This window comes from Microcaecilia unicolor, chromosome 11 (assembly GCF_901765095.1).
Source record: "Microcaecilia unicolor chromosome 11, aMicUni1.1, whole genome shotgun sequence".
NCBI classification, from domain to species: Eukaryota; Metazoa; Chordata; class Amphibia; order Gymnophiona; family Siphonopidae; genus Microcaecilia; species Microcaecilia unicolor.
In genome coordinates, this window is record NC_044041.1 from 147,127,514 (window position 1) to 147,144,149 (window position 16,636).

The 16,636-nt window shown below is 48.7% G+C and overlaps 1 protein-coding gene across 2 annotated transcripts in view; it reads right to left on the bottom strand.

Annotated features, from left to right (window-relative positions):
* LOC115480781 (radial spoke head protein 6 homolog A-like) overlaps positions 1 to 16,636 on the bottom strand; it is a 356,366-nt gene that overhangs the window by 94,747 nt on the left and 244,983 nt on the right. For both annotated transcript variants that reach the window (XM_030219680.1, XM_030219681.1), the window contains exon 5: positions 2,139 to 2,256. In XM_030219680.1, coding sequence (XP_030075540.1) covers positions 2,139 to 2,256 — 118 coding nt within the window. The remainder of the gene's footprint in view (positions 1 to 2,138; positions 2,257 to 16,636) is intronic.

The following is a 16,636-nucleotide window of genomic DNA, read 5'->3' on the forward strand; positions in this document are numbered from 1 at the left end:
CTGCTAATGCGCTGGGATTGGCTCATAGTTTGTTTGTTTTTTCACTTTACAATTTTTCCTGGCACAGAGCTGTCCTCTCGTTAGATTTCCTGCCTTTTTCCTGCGTAAAGGCAATCGGAAAAGGTTAGTGCATCTAGTTTCAATGGGGTTTGTACACTAATTGCTCATCTGCATTCCGTTTTCGTTAGCTGCTAGCTTCCGCGGTAAAAGCCATTTGATGCATGCAACGGATCAAAATTTCCTCGTTGGAGGGTCATTAAAGGCTCATTAAGCTTTAGTGCATCTGCCTCTTAGAGGACTGCTGATAAGATTTAAAAAAACAAACAAACAGTCCATTATAAACAGAGCACTGGCTGCCAAAGGTATCACTGCAGATTTGCAGATGAGGGCCTGTTAATGTGTAACATTTTGCATTGAGGGAAACAAATGCAGGCAGAGACAAAAACTGAAACTTTTCAGGAGGCTTCTATCCTCAATGGGCTTTCAGAGTCCAGAAATTCGTCCAGCGCATTTGGATTGGCAAATTCCTGGGTGCGGTTAAGCAAAATTATCCAGAGACTGGCTGAGTAATACATCCCACAACATGCATTGACTGCCTTCACCTTTGGTTGCAGCACAAGTAGTTGCTTCCTCAGTTGCACAATACTTTTTTTAAGATCAGGGAAAAAGAGAATAGTGTGCTCTTCATACTTGATCGGTGCCTTCAATCTTGCTTGCTGCATATCTTCCACCAGCTGATTATATCTCAGAAACTGAAGCACAAATGGTTTAGGGTAACTTTCGCTCTACACGCGGCGCGATGGGGCCCAGTGAGCCCACTCAGTTTCGAAGTCTCTATCGAACTTAATGTCCAACAATGAGGGCATCAGAGATTCCAAGAATTTGACAGCGTTATGGCCTTCTTTTCCCTCTGGGATGCCTAGTATGCACAGATTGTTCCTATGCAATCTATTATTGAGATCATCAAAGTCCCTCTCCAACTGTGTAAGCATTTTGGCATTTCCTTGCAGGCCACGTATGTTGTCTTCAACTGCATATATCCTTGCTTCCGCTGAATCCATCCTAGTATGAAAGACAGCCATATCACTTTTTAGAGTGGTAAGTTCTGACTTTATTTCAGCCATGTCCTGTTTAGTTTCAGCAGGAAGCTCTTTAACCGCTTGTATTTCAGTCATAATGTTCACCAGCGATATCGCCTCCAGTTTTGCAAGATGCCATTTTTTGAAGGGAGGGAGACTCAGTTTTGTGTCTTTTACTCTCAATAGAAAAGGGATTTGCCACCTCTGTTTTATCAGACTTCCTAGATGCCATGTTGTAGATGCTAGCAAACTTGTGCAACAAAATTTATCTCACAAATTAGGTTGGAAAAGGAATCTTTTTAGGAGTTTCCTTTCTTAAAACTGGGGATGGGAGGGAGTGGCGATCAGCATCAAGGGGGAGGGACAGGGGAATTGGAGGAACACAGTGCACCTATGCCCCTTATGTGGGTCCCAGAGCATATTCAGCCAGTGTCTTATGTGGGTCCTGGCTAAATGTGGCCAGATCACTAGGAATTAGCACAAGATGTTTAGTGCCGGTGTCTGTACATGGCCTGGCATTGAATATCTGGGGCTAATTCTGTCTGCGGCAGTCAGCACTTAAAATAAAATGCTAATCGCCTTTCCGGAGAGGAGGAGAGTAGCACCTTTTATCTTCCTATGCCAGATTTATTGTGAAGCATAAATGCAGGGTGCCAGCAGGTCCCCAAAAGCTACAAGACCCTGCACAATTAGACTTCAGAGTGAAGCTTCCAGAAGTAGTAGACATAAGAAAGAACTGCTGTTCTTCTCCAGCTGGTGAAATGGGTAGTGGGGAGAATAGGATGGTATGATGGAAAAGGGAAAGGAAAGAAGCTGCTGCTGCTACAGTCCTGCAAGGAAGGATTTTTCCACAGACAGGTGATGCACTGACCATTCTGCCAGAAGTTGCCAAGGCATAAAGTGCAGGGCTTTTAATGATCTCTTAATTTGCTCCCCTCTCTAGGGACAGCCCTGCATGGTTTTCATAGATACCTTGTTACCCACTGCATCTTCCCAACATACTGGATATGCTGAGCCTAGGCTTAATCATCACTTTTCCTCTAAGTGTGAGATACTTACTTGTTACTGGTGAAGGCATAGGCGCCAGGCCAGAGATTGGACCGCAAGATAGCAAGTGCAAACTGAGGAACTACATGAGAGGAAAGCCTGGCTGTCCAAGGAGGGGTGTGGTTAATTTCTATAAAGAGAGAAGACAAAAACATTTAGAAGTGTTCAAACCATACAGCAATAACAATGCCAATGCCAAAGGAAAGATACAGAACTTGGCAAATCAAGAGAAAAATTCTCAATCTGGTCAATATTTAGCTGGCAGTAGTCAGCGTTTTTTTTTTTTTTTAATGCTGACTGTCATCAGCTAAATTAGTCTTCAATATTGTAAGGAGGTTGGAGGGTCTAAGCAGGTCAGGAGGAGGTATGGGGCCAGACTACATTCCCCACAAGGCCCTGGGAGAAGGAATCGGTGGGGTAGGTCCCAAAACCTGGTAGGAACACCACGGGGAAGGGAGGGGGAAAAGGACTGGAAAGAGCAGCTGCTATGGCAGACGAGGGCCAGAAGGGGGAGCCGTGATGACAAAGCTCAATTCCCTTGGGTCAGAAATCAGTACAAGATTCCTTCCACCTGGGAGGGGGAGGAGGTCTCTAACCAACAGCCTAGCAGAGAAGCAGAGTTAATGGAGTGCTTGGAGGAAGGAGAGTCTGGAGGGCCCAGCACACCAGGTTTGGAGGAACCGGTTGACATGGACTGTAATTGTACTCTGGGGCAGAGTTGCAGGGACTGAAGGCAGTGGGTGGTCACAGGAGTCAAGTAGCGGTGTTGTGGGAGGTGTACTGCCATTCTGCAACCACCCAAGCGGAAAGACTTTTAAAACTGAAACCCAAGTGGTTGAACTGGGAGAACTTGGATTTAAATGGAAGGTTTTTTTCTTGTTGCTTTGTTTTGAAACTGAATGGGACCTTAACCCCCTTGAACTGAGATCTGTGGAGGAGGGGAAATAAACTGCTTGGAACTAAAAGCTGTGTCGTCTGGAAGGACTTTGTTTTTGGACTGCTGGAGGGAGCCTACCATTCCCCTGAGGGTTTGCTACCGGGATTACAGTTATTACAGTGGCACCGCAGATGGGACCAGATTGAAGCTACCACAGAGCAGCCGGAGTGAAGCTGACAAGGCCACCCTTAGCAAAGCGAAGACCAGCGGTTACCCCAGGTAAGAGGTACCTGAAGGGGGATCAATGCTGGATTGGAGTGTGAAGCTAAGGGGGGAACACAAGTCATGCAAGGGAACCCAGGCGGGGTCGTGTAAAAGGGGAGTGGTGGGAGAAGAGCAGTAAAAGTTAGTAATTAGTGAAAAAAAAAGTGGTATCGCACTTGGTGTTTTTGGTTTTCTTTTCAGGTTACTCCAGACTGGCAGGATGGAGCAGAAAGAAATGCTTCACTGGATGGCTGCACAGTTTCAGAAGCAGCAGGAGGGGGCTCAACAGGCCTTGCAGCAAGTGGTGGAAGCTGCCAAGGAACAGCATGTACCTCTGCTCCAGGCAGTGCAAGGTCAGATGCAAGCCACAGGGAGCCTGTTGGATAAAGTTGCAGCCCCGGGTACAGTGGCCGGTTTACCCATGGGGGTAGGAACCACTCCTTTTGGACCTTTTTCTTTGGGACGAATGGGGGAGGGTGATGATGTGGATGACTTTATTGCTACATTTGAGAGGATTGCAAGGGCAGTGCAATGGCCGAAAGAACAGTGGGCTGTTCGACTGGCGGGAAGCCTAGCTGGGGAAGCTCTGGCTGCATACAGGGCCATGCCTGCGGACAGCTTCATGGATTATGAGCAGGTAGTGGCGGCCATTAAAAATAGATTAGGTCTTACTAGAGACCATTATAGGAGACTTTTTAGGGAGACTACTACGGGGAGGGAAGTGCGGCCCCGGGCTTTTGCCCAGAGACTGAAAGACTTAGCCTATAAATGGCTGGAGCCGCAACAGAAGACTGCAGAACAGGTTGTGGAGGAGATTATAGTGGAACAGTTTTTGTTTGCCATACCCACCTGGTGTGCGAGTGGCTCATCAAGCAAGGGGTGCGCTCATTGGAAGGGGTGATTCAAGGAGCTGAACTGTATTTTGAGGCAGGAAGACATCTTACTAACCTCTTTCTCCCTAGTAGCAAAGAGGGTATGGGTCAAGGGGGAAGTACTCATGCCAATACGAGGACCAGTGGGAAAAGGGAGGAGGGTCGTAGGGACCTGGGTCCCAGTCCAGGGGGAAGAAGGTGTTTTAGATGTGGGAAGCCGGACCATATGCTGAAGGAGTGTAGGGAAAGACTAGGGTTTGTGGGACATATGGGAACAGACCCCGAGGATTTATTCTTCCTGGAGGTTCAGGTGGGAGGAGTGACAGTTAAGGCACTGTTAGACTCGGGGGCCAATCAGTCTATGATGTCCCGGGCCCTGTGGAATAAGATCCAGAGCACAGCCGTGGGGGAAGAGGGCGGACAGTATGGGGGAATGATTCGGATTAGGTGCATACATGGGGCTTCAACCACCTACCCTGTGTTGAGGATCCAACTTCGGAGCCCTCTGGGAAGAGGGTGGCTTAATGTGGCAATCCTGCCAAAACTGCCTTTTGACCTCATTTTGGGGAGGGAGTGGGAGCTGTTTGTACGGGGGTTGAAAGGGGTCACAGGGTGGGTGACTACTCGGGCTCAGAAGGCTCGGGGTGGGTCGCAGGATAGGGGGGAGGATTCGGTAGGGCAGCTCTTCCCTTTCCATGAGGAGATAATGGGAGAACCGGGTAAAGGGAGGAAGGCTAGAGAAACACGGCAGGCGGAGAGGCATAGCCGGGCTAGGGCCCTAAGGAGGTTGGGGGAAGGAGAGGCTATGCCATGGAGGCCACAAGAGGTGGTGGAGAGATTTCCCGCTTTTGGCCAGGAGCAGAGAGATGACCCGGTATTAAAAAGGGCCTGGGAACAAGTGGAAGGGGGGCCTTCAGGCGGGTTTCCCCAGTTTCGGGTGGTGGAGGGATTGTTGTACCGGGAAATACAGGATCTGGTGGGGGGACCGGTGCGAGGCCAGCTGGTAATTCCCAGGGTCTTTAGGAGCCTTATTCTAAAAGGGGCCCATGATCATCCTTTAGCAGGGCATAAGGGCTCCCAGAGTACGTTGAAACAGGTGCTGGAGCGTTTTTATTGGCCTGGCGTACATAGGGAAGTCCAGAATTATTGCCAAAGTTGCCCCTCCTGTCAGCAGTTGGTGGACCAATACCCTCCCAGGGTACCTATGGTACCATTGCCTATTATTAGGGAACCTATGCGAAGTATGGCTATGGATATTGTGGGACTCCTCATCAGAACACCTAGGGGTTTTGCATACATTTTAGTAGTCATGGATAGGGCCACTAGGTTTCCCTGGGCCTTCCCAATGAGAAATATAAGAGCTACTGGTATAGTGACAGAATTGGTCAAGCTTTTCTGTGAAGTGGGATTCCCACGAGAAATGCTTATGGATCAAGGGTCCAATTTCAAATCTAGACAGTTAAGAGAGCTGTGGGAAGCTTTTAACATACGCCACGTTACCACAGCTGCCTATCATCCCCAGACAAACGGGATGGTAGAGCGATTTAATAAAACCCTTAAGCAGATGTTAAGGAAAGGCTTGAAAGGGCAGTATGAGGATTAGGACCAGTTGTTACCCTATGCTTTGTATGCATGTAGGGAGAATATCCAAGGGAGTATCCCCCTTTGAATTGGTCTTTGGACGATTGCTGCGGGGCATTCTGGACATAATTCAGGAGGCGTGGGTGGAGAGAGAGGAAGAGCCAAGGAAGGTTAGTACATACCTGAGGGAGTTAAGAGCAAGGATTCAGAGGGTCACGGCGTTTGCTCAGGACACCCTGGGGCAGAGTGGAAGGGACCCTGCGTGGTGACAGCCAAAGTAGTCCCATGGACATATCGGGTAAAGTTGGGTCCTCAACTGATGTAAAGGAGGGGGGGGGGGGGGGAAACCCGTTATCGGCGAGTCTCTATCCCCTGGGCAGAGGCAGTGAGTAAGGGAAATGATAGAGGAGTTTCAGGATGTTATCAATCCCCTACCTGGGGAAACCCATTTGGATTCCCATGATATAATCACCGAGCCTGGTAGGATTGTAAGGCAGAGGCCCTACAGAACACCCGAATTTAAGAGGAAGGAAATTATAAGGCAAGTACAGGAAATGCTGGACTTAGGTATCATAGAGGAATCGGTTAGTCCCTGGTCCAGTCCGGTGGTGTTGGTACCAAAGAGTGATGGGTCCCAGAGGTTTTGTATAGATTTCAGAAGGGTGAATGCCATATCCCGGTTTGATACTTATCCCATGCCCCGGATAGATGACTTACTTGACAAACTGGGGCGTGCTCAGTATTTAACTACCTTAGATCTTACGAAAGGGTATTGGCAAGTGCCGCTGACAAAGGAGGCTAAGCCCAAAACAGCCTTTGGCACCCCTATAGGGTTATTCCAATTTAGACGAATGCCATTTGGGTTAAATGGGGTGGCGGCGTGCTGCCAACGATTGGCTGATCAGTTGCTGAGATGGCATTCTGACTACGCAGCCGCGTACATGGCTGATATTGTCATTTTTAGCTCAGATTGGGAGTCCCATTTGCCCAAAGTCAAAGCTGTGCTAGAATCCCTCAGGCGGGCAGGCCTAACAGTGAACCCAAAGAAATGCGTGTTTGCTAGTGAAGAGGTAAAATACTTGGGATACATTGTGGGAGGGGGAGTTATCAAACTCCTAAGGGATAAAGTGCAGGGAGTGCGTGATTTTCTGCTGCCCCACACCAAAAAACAATTGAGGGGGTTTTTGGTTTTTTTTTGGGGTCTGATAGGATATTATCGCAGATTCATCCCTAGATTTGCGGAGAGATCAAGCACCCTAACTGACATGCTTAGGAAAAGTTGCCCTAATGTCCTAAATTGGACAGAGGCGGGACGTGGGGAGTTCCAAAGGTTGAAAGACCACCTGTGTCAGGAACCGGTCTTAAAAGGAATAGATTTTGAGAAGCCCTTCCTGTTACAAACAGACGCATCAGAGACGGGCTTGGGGGCTATGTTATCCCAAGAGTTTGGAGGGGAGGAGAACCCTGCCCTTTTTCTGAGTAGGAAACTGCACCCGGCAGAACAGCATTACGCTGCTATAGAGAAGGAGTGTTTGGCTATAAAATGGGCTATAGAAGCTCTGAAATACTATCTGCAGGGCAAACCTTTTGTTTTAATTACTGACCACGCGCCTCTGAAATGGCTCCAACAAATGCAGGGTCAGAATACCAGGCTCATCCGCTGGTATTTAGCATTACAAGCTTTTTCCTTTGAGATACAGCATAGGGCGGGGAAGCTTCACGGGAACGCTGACGCCCTGTCCCGAATTGCGAACTCCCCAGCAAGTAGCCTGGAGGAAGCAGGGAGTCGCAATTATTTGAAGGGGGGGTGTGTATAAGGAGGTTGGAGGGTCTAAGCAGGTCAGGAGGAGGTATGGGGCCAGACTACATTCCCCACAAGGCCCTGGGAGAAGGAATCGGTGGGGTAGGTCCCAAAACCCGGTAGGAACACCACAGGGAAGGGAGGGGGAAAAGGACTGGAAAGAGCAGCTCAATTCCATTGGGTCAGAAATCAGTACAAGATTCCTTCCACCTGGGAGGGGGAGGAGGTCTCTAACCAACAGCCTAGCAGAGAAGCAGAGTTAATGGAGTGCTTGGAGGAAGGAGAGTCTGGAGGGCCCAGCACACCAGGTTTGGAGGAACTGGTTGACATGGACTGTAATTGTACTCTGGGGCAGAGTTGCAGGGACTGAAGGCAGTGGGTGGTCACAGGAGTCTAGTAGCGGTGTTGTGGGAGGTGTACTGCCATTCTGCAACCACCCAAGCGGAAAGACTTTTAAAACTGAAACCCAGGCGGTTGAACTGGGAGAACTTGGATTTAAATGGAAGGTTTTTTTCTTGTTGCTTTGTTTTGAAACTGAATGGGACCTTAACCCCCTTGAACTGAGATTTGTGGAGGAGGGGAAATAAACTGCTTGGAACTAAAAGCTGTGTCGTCTGGAAGGACTTTGTTTTTGGACTGCTGGAGGGAGCCTACCATTCCCCTGAGGGTTTGCTACCGGGATTACAGTTATTACAATATTCAATGCTAAGCCAAGTCCAGGCACCAGCATTGAATAACGACAGCAGATCAGACTCATGCAGGGCACCGGGGCTTATGCAGGTCTGGTCAATGTTCATCCAGGACCCACATAAGACAAATATTTAGTTCCTGACTAAACACTGGTCAGGATCTGCATAAGCTGTGCATGTTCTCCTCTCCCTTCCCCCAGAATCCTCTGAGGCACCACCTCCCAAGTCTACCTCATTCCCTGGTACTCCAGTGGGAAGATGGAAGCTGAGCAAACTCCACTCACTCCTGCCCTCCATAGCTCCATTTAAAAAATGGCTGCTACGACTCCTAGAGGTACTCTCATGGTACAGGTCAAGGTGGACATTTTTACAATGGAGCCGCAAAGGACAGGAGCGAGTGGAGTTTGCTCTGTCCCCACTGCCTTGCTGAACCACCAAGGAGTAAGACTGGCCTAGGGGAGGCCTCGGAGGATGTGCAGAGGAGTGGGAGGGGACCTCAGAGTATGCACTGGGATGGGTGGGAGGGAAGGGATCACAATGGTATTTTGCAGACTGGGACCTGAAAGCTATGTGGGTGCCAAGTGATATTTGGTGCCAGCACCCACATAGCTAACCGGGAATGTTAGGACTGCTTTTTATGTAGTCCTACATGCCTGGTTAGTTATATGGGTGTTAGCACTGAATATTGCTAGCACCTGCATAACTCCTGGCTCCATTCCTGACCTGCTCACTTCAAATATGGCGCTCAGAAACAATATTCAGCATCACTGCCCAGTTTTGTGCTGCTGAATATTAGCGGTTAGGCAGCCACAAGCAATTTAAGCAGGTGGGAGCCTCTCCTGTCCGCTTAAATCATTTTGAATATCAACTAGAATACGTTTCTCAACTATAGTAGACTTTAAAATGCATATTGATGGGTTAACCCTGGAATTACGTCTGTTCAGTGTTTTCATGACCAGCTAAGATGATACTAGGGCCACATTTAATTTCTAGGTATAAACATAGCAGCCAGCTTTGCGGGTGCTGTAGATGTTTGAGCACCCCCAATATTGAGCAAACTCCTTGACTGTGTCCACGGAGGGCTAATTTCCTTTAGGTTTAGCACCACCAATCATTTTGAAAATTTGGCTCCCATGGGTATAAGAATGGCACAAACAGGCCAAACTTCAAATGGTTTAGATTCCTAACTTGGTTTCTGAAAATTTACTAGGGCTGAGGCTCTAAATTTAGATGCCTAAATAGTGGATGGCAATAGGTACAAATTTAAGAGTGGGAGAAAAGATGTCTCCTTTCGGATTTACAGTGGTGGAAATAAGTATTTGATCCCTTGCTGATTTTGTAAGTTTGCCCACTGACAAAGACATGAGCAGCCCATAATTGAAGGGTAGGTTATTGGTAACAGTGAGAGATAGCACATCACAAATTAAATCCGGAAAATCACATTGTGGAAAGTATATGAATTTATTTGCATTCTGCAGAGGGAAATAAGTATTTGATCCCCCACCAACCAGTAAGAGATCTGGCCCCTACAGACCAGGTAGATGCTCCAAATCAACTCGTTACCTGCATGACAGACAGCTGTCGGCAATGGTCACCTGTATGAAAGACACCTGTCCACAGACTCAGTGAATCAGTCAGACTCTAACCTCTACAAAATGGCCAAGAGCAAGGAGCTGTCTAAGGATGTCAGGGACAAGATCATACACCTGCACAAGGCTGGAATGGGCTACAAAACCATCAGTAAGATGCTGGGCGAGAAGGAGACAACTGTTGGTGCCATAGTAAGAAAATGGAAGAAGTACAAAATGACTGTCAATCGACAAAGATCTGGGGCTCCACGCAAAATCTCACCTCGTGGGGTATCCTTGATCATGAGGAAGGTTAGAAATCAGCCTACAACTACAAGGGGGGAACTTGTCAATGATCTCAAGGCAGCTGGGACCACTGTCACCACGAAAACCATTGGTAACACATTACGACATAACGGATTGCAATCCTGCAGTGCCCGCAAGGTCCCCCTGCTCCGGAAGGCACATGTGACGGCCCGTCTGAAGTTTGCCAGTGAACACCTGGATGATGCCGAGAGTGATTGGGAGAAGGTGCTGTGGTCAGATGAGACAAAAATTGAGCTCTTTGGCATGAACTCAACTCGCCGTGTTTGGAGGAAGAGAAATGCTGCCTATGACCCAAAGAACACCGTCCCCACTGTCAAGCATGGAGGTGGAAATGTTATGTTTTGGGGGTGTTTCTCTGCTAAGGGCACAGGACTACTTCACCGCATCAATGGGAGAATGGATGGGGCCATGTACCGTACAATTCTGAGTGACAACCTCCTTCCCTCCGCCAGGGCCTTAAAAATGGGTCGTGGCTGGGTCTTCCAGCACGACAATGACCCAAAACATACAGCCAAGGCAACAAAGGAGTGGCTCAGGAAGAAGCACATTAGGGTCATGGAGTGGCCTAGCCAGTCACCAGACCTTAATCCCATTGAAAACTTATGGAGGGAGCTGAAGCTGCGAGTTGCCAAGCGACAGCCCAGAACTCTTAATGATTTAGAGATGATCTGCAAAGAGGAGTGGACCAAAATTCCTCCTGACATGTGTGCAAACCTCATCATCAACTACAGAAGACGTCTGACCGCTGTGCTTGCCAACAAGGGTTTTGCCACCAAGTATTAGGTCTTGTTTGCCAGAGGGATTAAATACTTATTTCCCTCTGCAGAATGCAAATAAATTCATATACTTTCCACAATGTGATTTTCCGGATTTAATTTGTGATGTGCTATCTCTCACTGTTACCAATAACCTACCCTTCAATTATGGGCTGCTCATGTCTTTGTCAGTGGGCAAACTTACAAAATCAGCAAGGGATCAAATACTTATTTCCACCACTGTATATATATGCAAATAAATATGCTAATATGGAGGAAGGAAGGGAAAAAGAGCTGGCTTTTTTGGGGAATAACCATAATGAATATATATGAGATATCAAGCCAGCTGTTTCTCCCTTCCTTCCATTCTGACAATGAAAAGTAGATTTCTCCTTTAAAACTTTCATGTAGACAAAAACCCACACCAAAAAGCAACTCACCTCCTACATGTTCTTCCACTAAACCAAACCTAGCCCAAATGACAACGTGGATGCAGCAGCTCACAGCAGGTTTGCTTGCTGTGTTTTGAGTGAACGGCAACGGCTGCGCGGGGGAGTGGAAACGGAGATGTACCACATGGCTTCCTTCCTTACAGTGGTGGACTAATCAGGAGCCTTCCAGTCCAGCGGCAAACGGGCGTCGGGCGAGCGAGCGGGGGTTGTAAAAGCAACAAGCAGACACGCTCGTCTCCATCCGCTTCGCTTCCCTGCCCTCTCTGTCTGCGTCCCGCCTTCCTCTGATGTCATTTCCTTTTGGGCGGGACGCTGAGAGGGCAGGGAAGCGAAGCGGACGGAGACAAGCGTGTCTGCTTGTTTCTTTTACTTCTGGCGTCCCGGGTAAGTTGTCGTCGTCGTCGTTTGGGAGGGGCATTGCCCCCCCCCTCGCCCCCCCCAGTCTACGCCCATGTAGGAAACACATTTGAGAAGGGAGCATGAAAAGTTTTTATCCCATCTTCAATACCCATTTGTTTTCTGTGCATCTGCACTAGATGGGTCTAAGAAAAGGGGGATGGCTATACTGTTTCACTCCTCGCTACAGTTTCAGGTGGTGAGGGTAAAGCGAGACAGGGAGGGGCGTTTTTTGCTATTGAGCGTACTATTGGGAGATCTGGCTGTAACAATGGCCTCAATCTATGCTCCTAATGAAGCGCAGAAAGGGTTCCTGACTAAGCTGGTGGGACACGTTTCCTCCTGCCCTCAGGGTAAATTTATTGTTGGGGGGGACTTTAATACTACGCAGCACCCGACGTTGGACAGGTCGGGTTTGCCCTCTGGTGTAGATGTCATGCTTTCTCAAGCTTTGAATCGGTTTGCTAGAGAGCCACATTGAGCCTGCAAATAGGTGGGATAATGTGGGATACAAATGCAAATAAATAAATAAATATCAGATGTATGGCGTGTTTCCCATCCAGGGGTTCGTGACTATTTGTTTTACTCTCACCCTCACGATACTTATTCCCATATTGATCATATATCTTTGTGGATGTATCATTGACACATGCCGGATGGACATCAGATATTGGAATGCCCTCCCTGTCGGATCACGCACCGGTCTGGGTTGGTCTTCCTTCGCTTGCGGGGGAGGAGAAGGAGGGAAGATGGTCATTAAACGCAACTTTGCTGAAGGATGAGGAAATCTTAGCTGGGTATAGAAAGACTCTACAAGAATATCTGGAGCATAATGTTGACTCGGGACCCTCTCTGGGGGTTGTTTGGGACGAATTAAAGGCGGTCTCGAGGGGCTATTTTCTTCAAAAGGCTAGTGTTAGGGCGAGGCAGCAAAGGGCTGAGGTTGCTCAGTGTTTAACGCAATTGAATCTTTTATCAGAAAGACATAAAACTACTCATTCTGTAACAACTTTAGAGGGAAATTCAGGGGCTTCGTTTGAAGTTGGACCAGATATACTCTGACCAGTTAACGTTTTTCCAGGATCAGCAGAGGTACTCGCATTTTGTCTTTAGTAATAAACCGAGTAGGGTCTTGGTGGTTAAATTGAGGCAGTCAAGGGTTGACAGGACTATTCTTAAAATACGTAACAATGTGGGTAATATGGTGACCAACTCAAAGCAGATACGGGAGAAGTTTCAGTCGTTTTACCAATCTCTCTATACCTCAGATACTAAGCCAAATCCTGAAGCGACACATAAATTTCTGTCAGCATGCTCTTTCCCTACACTTACAGCTGGTCAGAGGGAAGCTTTGGACAGTCAGGTCTCTGTGGAGAAGGTTGCAAAAGTGATCAAGGCCCTTCCAACTGGGAAGTCACCTGGTTTGGTGGGTTACCCAATGATTTTTACAAGGCATTTAGGGGGGAATTGGCTCCCATTCTGGCAGAGATTATAAATGAGATCTTAGTGGGTGGTGAATTCTCCTCTTCTATCCCAAATTCGGCAGCATGACTTATTTTCCACCAAAATCGTTATTTATTTTTTATTTTTGTTACATTTGTACTCCGCGCTTTCCCACTCATGGCAGGCTCAATGCGGCTTACATGGGGCAATGGAGGGTTAAGTGACTTGCCCAGAGTCACAAGGAGCTACCTGTGCCTGAAGTGGGAATCAAACTCAGTTCCTCAGTTCCCCAGGACCAAAGTCCACCACCCTAACCACTAGGCCACTCCTCAAATCCTATACCCACACTAGCCCACTCCTCAAGTCACTTCACTGGCTCCCTGTCCGCATACAATTCAAATTTCTCCTACTGACCTTTAAATGCATCCATTCTGCAGCCCCCCATTACCTCTCCACTCATCTCTCCCTACATTCCTCCCCGTGAACTCTGCTCACTGGACAAATCTCTCTTGTCGTCCCCCTTTATCAAGCGTTTGCAGATGTGAGTGAGTTTGTGTGTGTGTGTGTGGGGGGGGGGGGGGTTCAGGAAGCGCTGCCAGATGAGAGAGAGAGAGTGTGTGTGTGTGTGTGTGGTGGTGGTGGTGGTGGGGTGGTTCTGGAAGTGTGGCCAAATGAGAGTGAATGAGTGTGTGTGTGGGGGGGGGGGGGGGGTTCAGGAACGGCTGCCAGATTAGTGAGTGACTGTGTGTGGTTGTGGCAGGGGTTTCAGGAAGCGCTGCCAGATGAGAGTGAGTGAGTGTGTGTATGTACGGGTTTTCTGGAAGCGCTGCCATATGAGACAGAGTGTGTGTGGGGGGGGGAGGGGGGGGGGGTTCAGGAACCGGTGCCAGATGAGTGTGTGTGTGGGGGCAGGGGTTTCAGGAAGCGCTGCCAGATGAGAGAGTGAGTGTGTGTGTGGTGGGGAGGAGAGGAGAGGGGTTTGCCAGATGAGTGTGTGTGTGTGTGTGGGGGCAGGGTTTTCAGGAAGCGCTGCCAGATGAAAGAGTGTGTGTGTGTGGTGGTGGTGGTGGGGGGGGGGGGGGGGTTAGGAAGTGTGGCCAAATGAGAGTGAGTAAGTGTGTGTGTTTGGTTGTGGGCTTCAGGAACCGCTGCCAGATAAGTGAGTGAGTGTGTGTGGGGGGGAGCAGGGGTTTTTGGAAGTGGTGCTTTGAAGATGAGGGAAGGTAGCGCTGCCAGATTGCAGGGGTTTGTTCGTTTTTTGCCGTCACTGCCTCCTCCGTGCGATGTTCCCCACCCATCGCAATGCCCCCCCCCCCCCGCCATCCCACCCACCGTTGCGTTACGTAGTTTTGCTGGCGGGGGACCCAAAATCCCGCCAGCAGAAGTACTTTGTTGTCTGCTGACTCCGCTTGATCTTCGGCATTGCTAGCCTTTGCTGGGCGGGGTTCTGTGCGTCGGACGTCCTGCACGTGCATGACGTCAGACGCACAGAAGCCCTGCCTGCACAGGCTAGTAAATGCTGAAGTTCACGCCGGAGTCTGAAGACAGGACTTGTGTTGGCGGGGTTTCGTGTCCCCCGCCAGCAAAGCAACGTGACGGTGGGTGGCTTTGGGGGGGGGGGGGGGGGCGGCTCGGAGGGGTGGGTATTGCACCTCCATCATTTTGTGGGCTGGGCTTCTTTTCGTCTGATGAGCTTTGTTGGTTGTTTTGGTGGGGCGGTGCGCGAGGGGGGGGGCGGCGCGGTGGGGAGTGGTTTTGGACCTCGGTCATTCTGTGTGCGGGGCTTCGGGTGGTTTGCGAGGTTGTTGCCCAGCGTTTTCTAGGCAGGGGGAGGAGTAGGGAAACACGCTCCGTGTGTTTCCCTACTCCTCCCCCTGCCTGGATGTGGTCCCTTCTTTCATTTTTCTTTTGGTTTTCCGCCCTCGACGTCATTACGTTTGACGCGAGGGCGGGGCAGTGAGTCATGGTCAGTGGCTTCACCACCATGAACTTACGAACTGTTCTGGGAGTCTGAGTGACTTCAGAACGTTGTCCTCAGAACGTTGAGGGTGAGTTTTATTATATCAGATAGGCAGGTGATGGATAATATTCGCCGAATGGTTAATTTGATCCACCTTCCTGTTTGTTTATTGGGGTTGGACACTGAAAAGGCTTTCGATAGAGTCCACTGGCCTTTTATGTTTCAAGTGTTGGACCGTTTTGGAATTGAGTCGGGGTTTTGCAAATGGATTAGGGCTCTGTATACAGCTCCTAGGGCATGTGTTCGAGTTAATGGAGGTAATTCGCAGATGTTTTCTTTGTCCCATGGGACAAGACAGGGATACCCCCTTTCACCACTTTTGTTTGCATTGGTTATTGACCCTCTTGCAATGTACATTAGGTCGGACCCTAATATAGCAGGTATTCAGGTTGGTAATAGGGATACAAGTTGGCGCTTTTTGCTGATGATGTGCTTCTTTCTTTGACAAAACCATTAATCTGATGAAAGGCTTGTCGTTATACTCAGCTGTTTCAGGTTTCAAATTAAATGTAAGTCAGAGGCCCTTGCGATTGGTATCCCCCGTCCGGTTTTGGAGTCACTCCAGCATTCTTTTTCTTTTAAATGGGTAATGAGAGGTATAGCTTACCTGGGGGTTACGGTTACTCATAATATCTCCGAGTTGTTTTCGGCCAACTACCCACCCCTCTTGAAAGCTATTTCTAGGGACTTGGAGAGGTGGGATACAACTGACATGTCTTGGCTGGGTAGAATTGCGGGATTGAAGATGAATGTTCTGCCACGTTTGATGTACCTTTTCCAAGTTCTTCCAATTAGGGTTTCCAGAGGTTTTCTGGCGGGTGTGCAGGACAAATTGGTTTGCTTTATCTGGGCTAATAAGCGTCTTCAGTTGCCTAGAGCTTTATTGTACAAGGATAGGAGAAAGGGGGGTCTAGGTGTCCCAAATGTTTTGTGGTATTATAGCGAGGCTTAAGCGCGAGCGGCTTTTGAGTGGTATCAAGATCATCCGCATAAGTTATGGGTGAAGTTGGAGCAGGCTGAGGTAGGCTCTTGTCTGCTTCATGCCATGATGTGGCTTCCTCGTAAGCATAGGTCTTTAGGTAAGGACCTGTGCCCATCGATCTATTCCACATTCTTTTACTGGGATGGGCTGTTCGCTAGGCCGGATGCAGTGTTATCTAAGCTGTCACTGATAGCGAACAACCCACTGGTGTTTCCCCGGGGCCCTTCTATCGGTGGGGATCTTTGGGTCTGATGATCTGGGGTCAGTTATTTGATGAAGGCCAATTGATTTCTTTTGACTCTCTGAAGGAACAATTCCCTATATTACCTAATGAGTCTTTTGCCTACTGTCAGTTGAGATATTTTCTAGCTCAAAGGAGATTCGGGCCACTATAGTGCGTGGGCACACGTTCATTGAGGACCTTTGTGAAGATTCCAAAACTACCAGGGGTCTTAAAATTGGGTGGCGGAGCAGGTGGGGGGA